Here is a 9,542-nt window from a genome sequence, read left to right on the forward strand (position 1 = left end):
CCTATGGCTTGCTCTGCAGCCCAGGATTGCCATGGTCCTTTTATGGCCCGCATATGTCATTGGAATAGCATACAGGCGCCAGATTGTGTGCAGTGCTGAATTATGAATAAGTGTTCCAACGTGCTCCAACCTTTCTATCAGCAAATATGCTTAAGGGCATTACCACAAATGAGGCAGAAGAGGCTCACATTTAGGTCCAAATGTAGCTTATTAAAAACAGTTAGATATGTATATAAGAAAGATAGACCTTTCTTACATACCCAGACATTTGGAGTTTATGTGATCAAATGGAGTTATCTGTGTATTTCACACGTTAAATAACGTTGTGTAGTTGGGAACTATTTCAAGAGACATGATGAAAACAGATTTACTAGTAAAAAATAGGCTATTTTCTGAGTCAGAATCACACAGTACATAATGCATGTGCTACTTGGAAAGGTCTTTTCAGAAACCCAGGCCCTGCATCAATAGTCAAAGAGAACATTCCTTTTGGCGTCCTGATTAAAGCTTTCCAGTTGTCTCTGCTGTGATTCCGGAAGGGCCCACCTTTGCATCCCTATCTCTCTGAATGCAGGCAGCTTTGACAAATCTGTTAACAACTTGCTGAACCACATTCCACAGTCACGACAAGATGACGGCCGAAGACTGACGTCCAACTCTGAAAGTTCTTTGAGTGCAGTTAAGCCTTGAAAGAAAGTGGCCCATCCTTCATCAGAAACACTGTCATTATAACTCAGGTCTAGCTTCTGTAATTTGGCTAGATGACCAGCTTGGACCTCTAATGCTGAAAGAAATGGATATTGGAATACACATTGAATATATACTTACAAATATTGTTTAAAAAAGTGTATGACTAAGAATAGTGCTCTTTTAGTACCATGTTATTTAAGGTCCTTTAGCAATAAAACATGGCAATGATTGGTTACTAAGTGATATGAAACATGTTGCTCAAACTAATCAGAGATACTTGCTATTGGTCTCACAAAGCCTATTTTATCGCAAAAGACGTTGTGTAGTTTACAATATGCAATTCAAAGGGAACTAAAGGGATTACAAAGGTGTTAGGTTAAAAGTGTGTGGCAACCTCATGATGGATCAGTCAGATGGAGTTTAATGTCAAGCATAGGATGAAACCGGCAGGAAGATTTTACAGTGAGATTTGGAGAGAGAAAAATGTTGAAAGAGCCATGCCTAATTCTGGAAAGTTAATGGGAGCGGGGGCCAGGGTAGAGGCTGAAGTCTTGTCTACCCTAAGAAAATTAGGACCTGTAATTTACCACTGGTGCCATTTGGACAGTGGTAGCAATGATGAAGGCTCTAGGGTCAACAGGGCTCAAGCATTTTTTACCATTGTGTGGGCTACAGGGACCCCAAAAGTTTTAAGGCAGCTGTTACTGTACTGTCAACTCCAAGCATTCAGAAGTCATGTGTCAGGCTCCCAAAAATCAACAGACTGACTTAAAAATCATGAGATTTTTAAACAAAAATTATGAGAATTTTTAATTTGATTTCTGGTGTTTGAAACTTCAGGGTTCACATTTTCCAGCGTTTCTCGCAACTAAGAGGGCTAAAAATTTACTTTTAAAAAAAGCTGATATTCTCCTCTAATAACATGACTCCAAGAGTTGGGGCTTTCACAAAAAAAACTAAAATCAAGAGATTTGGCACCACTGCAGTGACGTGTAATGCTGTTAAAATATAATTTAGCTGGAGTTACTGAGCCCAGAAACACTGGCTGTGCAATATAAAACTTCTTAGAAGTGGCTTTAAATCTAGTGTTTGCATTGTACATTTATATTTTTCTAAGTGTTGCATTTGTGAAGTAATACAAATAGCTCAGCTAAAATGGGTCCCTGAATATTTTTCCATTATTGTCTACACTCTTTTCAGTTTTTGCCCCCTCACTGTGTAAAGTACTGAGTAAATATCCCTCATCAGCAAGATGAAAATTCCCTGGTGGAAAGATACTGCCGCATTCTGCCTCCTGTCATCTGATTTATGCATAAATCTGCTCTACCCAAGGAACAAGTCTCTGAATTGTGGTCTAAATGCAGCGGCTGCTTGCCTGCTAGTAAACATCACATTATACATACCTAAAAGAGTCAGATCCTCAGCCACCAAGTTACAGCTGCTCAGTCTCAACGTTCGAATCTCCGTTGCAAGCTTTAGTGCTTCCAAAAGCAGCTTTAGGTTCCCACCAACGCATTTATTCCAAGAAAGGTCTAATATCTCCAGTTCAGGGAGGTGAAGGGCAGTCTCAGCTGAAAAGATTAACACCAGCAACTTCTGCTTACTAACAGAAATCATCGTGGCCTTAGCAGACATTTCACCACGTATTCACCTGTAAATAGGTTTTAAGTATGTTGCCTACTTACTTGTGCTTAGAACATAGCTTTATTGGATCTCAGTAAAAGTTAGACAAAATAAAATCTCACGTACTCCCTAAAGAGTTCAACATTTGATTTTTCACATATAGAATGGGTATTTAACATAGACAAGTCCTTGAGTTGTCTTTCTTAAAAGGGGTTGGGATGGTGTGACCCTATGGGCATCCCAGTGTCAGATGGCCTGGAGCTCCCTGATATGTAGCAGTGATGAGTATCAGCTGGCCTGACCAGCTCAGCGCATCCAGCTGTATCGGAAATATGTCACTAAAATGTATTTAAACCAAGCATGTCAGGGGTAGTTGATAAACAGGTTTTTCCTGACAAAGAAAAGGGGCTGACCCCTCAAGCCAGGTGTGCCCAAGGACAGTGGCCTATTCATTTGTATCACAAGTTGCAGGAAGATCATTTGCATTGTAAAAATCACAAGTGGGAGAAGCCAGGATGGCATTTACACCAGACAGCCTGGCATCTACACCCTCAGGGGAAAGGAACTTTATTTGGGGATACACTTCAGAATAATACATTTCAGAGTTTTACTGGACTAAAAAGGGAGTGGGAGAGAATCCCTAAATTATCCTTTATCTGAGCAGACAAAGAAACTAAGTTCTGTGAACTTTGTATTTGGATCCTGGCTAAGGACTAGCCATACTGGAAGAATGACTATGATGAGAAAACTATGAACAAATGACTAGTTTGTTAAGTTGTGTTTCAGTCTAAGTAGAGTATTTTAACTTTTGTTTGTTTGTAACCATTTCTATCCTTATTCCTTCTACTTGATTGATATCACTTAAATCGATGTCCTTTTGTTAATAAATTTGTTTTGGTTTTACTATTAACCAGCTTGGCACTGTGATTGAAGGGAAGGATATGTTAACCCCAGTTAAATTAACAGGCTGCTGTGTTTTGTCTCTTGATAGGAGCAGCAAAGCTGAAAAGGTTTTGTGAGTACTATGGTGCATGAGGCTGTGCACTGCAGAGTAGGGTTGCCAATTTTGGTTGTACGTATTCCCGGAGGACTCATCACACCACATAATCTTTAATTAAAGATTAATCTTTCATTCATGGAGGCTCCAGGCCAATCTTGGAGGGTTGGCAACCCTACTGCAGAGACATTTTTGGGGGGAGAACTTGGGGCTGGAAGGGTTGTTGAGACCCCCTGGCAGAGTAATAGGGAAATGAAAGCCAAGGTGTGATCAGCAAGCTTGAATGCGGGCTGTTGGTGTCAAGTCTGTGGGCATACGGGGTCATATGTCCCCTCACAGATTCGCTGCTTGGCTTGTATTGAGCATGCTCACATGAACTGAGCATGCTCAGGAACATTGCTGAAGCCGACTGCCCTCACTCTGCCCCTCCCCACTCTCACTATCGGCAAGCACAGGTCATTTCTGTCTGTGGACCGCACAGCAGCAGAGCATTTAGGCACCCAGAGCTGCAAGGCAGGTGTTAACTGAACCCCTTCCTGGTCTGGGTGAAACACCCAGATGGGTGTTTTGTTTTACATTAGCAATATTGGCCTGATCCATCCCCACTGAAGTCAATTTAATGTAAAAAGAGCAATTTTGACCATTTTATGACAATTTAAAGGGAGCAGTTCTTGCTGCAAACCCATTTATTAAAGGCAAGATTCATTACATTTTCTGACAATGCTGACTTCAAGATATCAAAAAATCACTATTCAATAATAATATTTTACGCTTCTTTAGCACATTGCCTGCAAAGACCTCAAACCAGTGCTAGCCTGATCCTGCTTCCTCTGAAGTCAGTGGAAATTTTGCTATTGACTTCAGTGGAGCAAGCAGTAATAAACAACAGGTTCTCTTTTCTGTATGCAACATTTACTCTAATCCCTTTTATAAGCTCTTGATTTGCACACATGCTGCTTACTTGGAGGCCAGAAAGTTTCTGTTGGTAACTAGAGATGAAAAAACTTTACTCAAACATATGCTCACGACTATAGGTCTCTATTATGGGCATGTGTCAAGATCCCTTTGCACTCAGGAGTGGTAAATATTAAGACATCAGTATTAAATGGATAATTATTACAAGGTCTGCCCACTAATGATTAAAATTCCAGCGTAGTATGAGATCATATACTGTAGCTTTCTTTTCTAAAATTAGTAAATACATTATAGTTCTTTGGAAGATGAAGGATTAATAGGACTACATTAAAATCGGGCATAATGTGGTCAGAAACTGTTACAATGCACCTAAGTCCTGACCTATAGTACTCCTGGTATTCCACTTTCAGACTTCCCTTTGCAGACAGACCAAATTATGTGATGGTTTTGTGATGTGGGCAGACAGAGCCAAGGGTGAGACTGAAAGATACATTTTTACTCATGACCAAAGCCAGAATTCAACCACAGATCTGCTGAGTCCCATCAAAGGACAATGCAAAACTACTGCATTATCTCGTCTTGCTGCATACAGAGAATATATAATAGTTTAAAAATCATTCCTACCTAGTGATGCAAAAGAATCTTCCCCTAAAGAGCATCTGCTTACGATCACAGATTTCAACTTTGGTAAAAATCTGAGCCTGCTAAAAAGGTAGTTGGAAGACACTCCAATGTTTTTATTGGATGATAAATTCAGCTCCTGAAGACTCGAGAGTAAAGGTATCACCTGTGCTTTAAAAATACACAATATTTATTAGTCACTGTGATCCTAAATTACTATATAGCTGTAGTTTTATTTGCTACAATTTCTTTTATTTATAACTCAACCAAAAACATATTGCCAGATTCTGACACCCTTGCTCATGCTGAGTAATACTTTACTCCATAAATAGTCCCATTGTTTTCAATAGGACTACTCAAGGAGTAGGTACTATTTAGCGTTGAGTAAGGGTGTCAGAGTCTGGCCTCCAATAGATAGAGTAGCTTAGATTTTCAAAGCCAACTAGGGGGTTTAAACATACAACTCCTATTAAAATTAATGGGGGAATCTATGTCCAAATCTCACAGCCTTTGCAAACCTCAAGTAGAATATGTTCATATAATATATACCAGTAGATGGTTATCAAAGTCCTATTACATGTGCATCAAATGAAAAATAAATCACTAGAACTAAAATTATTACTTAAATGATTAAGTTAACTCTTCTCCTTACTAGTATTACTTCATCAGTAGCTTTTCACATTATCTTCCCCATCAGGAAGACCAAGCTTGTACACTTCAAGTCATGGGATTTTTTTACTCTAAAGGTTAAAATCCATGTCAAAATACAATGGTAACAGAAAACAGAAACCAAACCATCTCCTAGGTGGGAGGTGAACTGTATATTTCCTGTAACATGAAGTGAAAATAGTGCTCTTGAGAGGGGTTCGTACAACGAGCCCTGGAGAATGAAGTCTTCAGTTTCTTCAAAGAACAGCAATACAAGCTTCCCTCACACCACCCTGCCACTGTACTTCTGCCTTGATATGGAGTTACCACTACGGGCCACAGGGGAGTTCAATTTTCATGTGCATTCATCTCTTGGAGACATGCCAATTTACACCAGCTGAGGATCTGGCCCTTGGTTTCTCCAGTGTGATCAATTAACAAAACAAGATTGCCTAGTTGGTGCTAGTCAGGGCCGGCTCCAGGCACCAGCGCAGGAAGCGCACCAGCGCTTGGGGCAGCTAATGGAAAGGGGCGGCACGTCCAGGTCTTCAGTGGTAATTCGGCGGCGGGTCCCTCTCGGAGCGAAGGACCCGCCACTGAATTGCCGCTGAAGAATGAAGCGGCGCGGTAGAGCTGCCACCTAAGTGCCACCGACCACGGCTTTATCTTTTTTTTTTTCCCCGCTTCACCGCTTGGGGCGGCAAAAAAGCTGGAGCCAGCCCTGGTGCTAGTGTCTATGATGTGGACATTTGTCCAAATGGGCCTATGTCGCTTGCATTGAGAAATGCCCCTTTAGTGTTGTGGCCTATCAAAAATAATATTCTAACAGTATTTTCTCTCCATTCAAGGATCTCAAAGTACTTTACAAACATTAATGAATTAAGCCTCACAAAATCTCTGTGAGGCAAGTAATTGTTACTAGCTCCATTTTACACAAGAGCCTATCTAAGGCCTAGTCTACACCAGAAAATTAAATCAGTTTAACTGTGTGAAAAATCCACGCCCCTGAGCGGTGTAGTGAAGCCGACCTAAGTCCCCGTGTAGACAGCGCTAGGTCAACAGAAGAATTCTTCCGTTAACCTCTTGTGGGGGGTGGATTACCTCTGCCAATGGGAGAATCCCTCCTGTCAGCATAGGTAGTGTCTACTCTGATGTGCTACAATGCCTCAGCTGCAGTGGTGCCGCTGTAGTGTTTAAGTATAGGCAAGTCCTAAGGTGCTGAATAAGGGAAATTGCAGGTTCTTAGCACCTCTCAGGATCAGCCCCCATGTAACTAACCCATGACTCCCAGTCCTGTACCTTAACCAAAAGGCTAGTTGTTCTCCACAATCACTGCACTGCCAAATCTGTGTGGATAAACTAGTCCTGACTATTAAAATCTGATGGAGGTGAGGTCCATTTTCTGCCTGTGAGAAGTTTTCAAAGTTAAAAACATTTATATTCTTAATGAATTTTCTAACAATGTTCTTACTGAGAACCACCATGTCCTCTTCTGTTACACAGCACTGGTGGAGATCCAGGACTTCTAGGTCTTTAAAACTGGCCAAATGAGCTGCTGAATCCTTAAACCCTCCACCAATTTCTTTATTGCACGATAGGTCTAATTTGTTTAGCTCTGGTAAGTACTGGAAAGCCCTGTCTAAAATGAAAAAGGCAGAATTCATAGTCACTGAATATTCTAACACATAAGGCAGACTGTGGACTTAACATTTGTTTACTCTAGTGTTAATATTTGTGAAAGGTGTTGGAATGACAGCTCAGGAGAATGAGGTTTTCTGTGTAGTTACAACAGAAGTAAGTCAACATTGCAAAGTTCTTCCCACCAATGTCACTCAACCTTACTCTAAAAGAACCACCCAAAAGTGAGAGAGCAGCTCACCCTTCATACCCATTAATACTACAGTCTATTTACTGAGAATACTGTCAAGGGTGCCAAATAGCACCAATTGTGATACTGAGTTTTGTGTGGTGAATAATTAGTCCACTAGGAACTAGACAAAGATAATCTGGACAGACTTCAGGTGATGACTTTTAGGTTATGTCTACACTGCAATGTAAGCTCATGCTTGAGCCTGGGCATCTACATTATACTACAATTGTGCTAGCCCAGGGCTTGGACCCAGGGACCCAGAACCCTGCAGGGCTGGAGGGTCCAAGCTCAAGTCAAGCTGGGGCCCAGGATACGAGCCCTATTGCTTCAAAATGTAGTCACAGCCCTACTTGACTCAGGTCCCGGGAGTCATCCAGAAGTAACCCACAATTCCATGGGACAACTTACTTAGTCCTCTCTATCTCAACAATTTGCAATCCACTCTATTGAAAATGGAAGCCGCTCAAACCACCTCTCCTCCCTTCCCCGCGCTGCCTCTCCAGCAAATGGCAGCAGCTCAGGTCAGTGTTCACCCATTCTGTTCTGATCACCAATCTGCAAGCATACTATCAGAGAGCCTCCTGGGTTTGCAAAGGAAAGCGAACTGGTCAAGCCTTTTACAAAGCGAGCTACTTCCTGGTAATGTGCAGGCCAGGCAGCAAAGTTTCCCCACAGTGCACTACATTCCTAGGGCTAGAGCAGCCACATTACAGGAGGTGGGGAGGGCGAAGCTCTAGGGACTCTGGGATATGATTATTTTGGCTTGGGTCTGCGCACTGCAGTGTGGATGCCAGAGCCCTAGGTTTGAGCATGGGTCACAAAAGTCTTAACCTAGGGTTAAAATACAGTGTAGATGCTCAAGCCTAGGGTTCCCTAACATGGGACAGCTGACTCAAGTTCCACTAACCCTGGGCTTACATTGCAATGTAGACCTACCCTGTGTTACTAGCCCCTTAAGATGACTTTGAACCAAGAAACTAGTGCTGAAAGTCTCTGTTTCCTTTACTAAACAACTTAGTCCCCAAACAGAAGAGAATATTTGTCTATCAATATTTTTGATATTCTTATGATTCTTATGATTTCTATCACACAAAATACTTATTTCATTGCCTTTAGCCTAGACATTTTCTTAGATGGGTTTTAGATTTAGATTTGGGATTCCAAATCTAAACCACACTAAATCTAGACTAACCTAAATACTGGAGGCCATCTTGCTTTAATCCACACATATGCAAATTTAATTCTTTCAAAACTGGCACATTTTTCAATTCCTGAGCAATACTTTTCAGACTGCAGCCAATGTTTCTGTTAATAGAAATATCTAATACTTCAAGGTCATGGATGACATTTAGAACCTGAGCTGAAAAAAAAGGAAAACAGAATTGATTAGTTACCAGATTTACTGGAAGGATACTGCAGAAAACACCACTATAAGCAGGAATGAGCCAACTTGTTTTGTCTACATTCAAACACATTCTAACAACATGGGTTCAAAAGTTTGATTTAGATTAATTGGGTTCGTGGTCTGCTTAAGAAATGCAGTGAAAAAAGGAGTTAGGAGAGACCAGAGAAATAAAATCATTGAAACAGTAGGATGAGAAAATGGGAAAAAATACAAAGAACTGTACAACAAGGAACAGTGAGGGGAAGAGAGAACATTCTAATGCAAAAGGATGAACTATATGTGTTGAATACAGACCATTCACTGGAGCTATTCTAGCTTTGGGGAGTGGGAAGAAGGTTTAATCTTGTATCTTTAGTTCATAGCACAAAAGTTTTCCTTTAGACAGAAAACCTTTTTCAAAATACAGAATCACTTCAAAAGAACACAGTATTAAGTTATGAGGTGGGTGTAGAGGGGAAAAAAAAGTGTCATAAACTCAACTAGTTTTGCAAACCCCATGAATCTCCCACCAAAAAACCCACAAGGTTCAGGAAATCTTGAACACTGCAAGGATTATAAATGCCAAACTATGGCATCTTTCCATTGACTTCCATGGCTTTGGATCAGGCCCTATAAGTGAATAAATAACATATTTCTAGTACCTTCCGTCCACACTAGCACACTTCTTGGTGAAACAGGTATTCTTACCCCATTTGGGGATGGTAAAAACCATGGCACAGATAGACTTAAATTTGGGCCCTATTCATGTAATGAGCTTCACAGTGTTGGGGCTT

The 9,542-nt window shown here is 41.0% G+C and overlaps 1 protein-coding gene across 1 annotated transcript in view; it reads right to left on the reverse strand.

Annotated features, from left to right (window-relative positions):
* Positions 1 to 464: 464 nt before the first annotated feature.
* LRRC31 (leucine rich repeat containing 31) overlaps positions 465 to 9,542 on the reverse strand; it is a 14,449-nt gene continuing 5,371 nt past the window's right edge. Inside the window, exons 6-10 of the mRNA XM_024209509.2 lie at positions 8,557 to 8,724; positions 6,966 to 7,133; positions 4,850 to 5,017; positions 2,094 to 2,261; positions 465 to 784 (exon numbers count right to left, since the gene is read on the reverse strand). Coding sequence (XP_024065277.2) covers positions 465 to 784; positions 2,094 to 2,261; positions 4,850 to 5,017; positions 6,966 to 7,133; positions 8,557 to 8,724 — 992 coding nt within the window. The remainder of the gene's footprint in view (positions 785 to 2,093; positions 2,262 to 4,849; positions 5,018 to 6,965; positions 7,134 to 8,556; positions 8,725 to 9,542) is intronic.

Source organism: Terrapene carolina, unplaced genomic scaffold (assembly GCF_002925995.2).
Source record: "Terrapene carolina triunguis isolate 2854851 unplaced genomic scaffold, T_m_triunguis-2.0 Scaffold88, whole genome shotgun sequence".
Classification (NCBI taxonomy): Eukaryota; Metazoa; Chordata; order Testudines; family Emydidae; genus Terrapene; species Terrapene triunguis.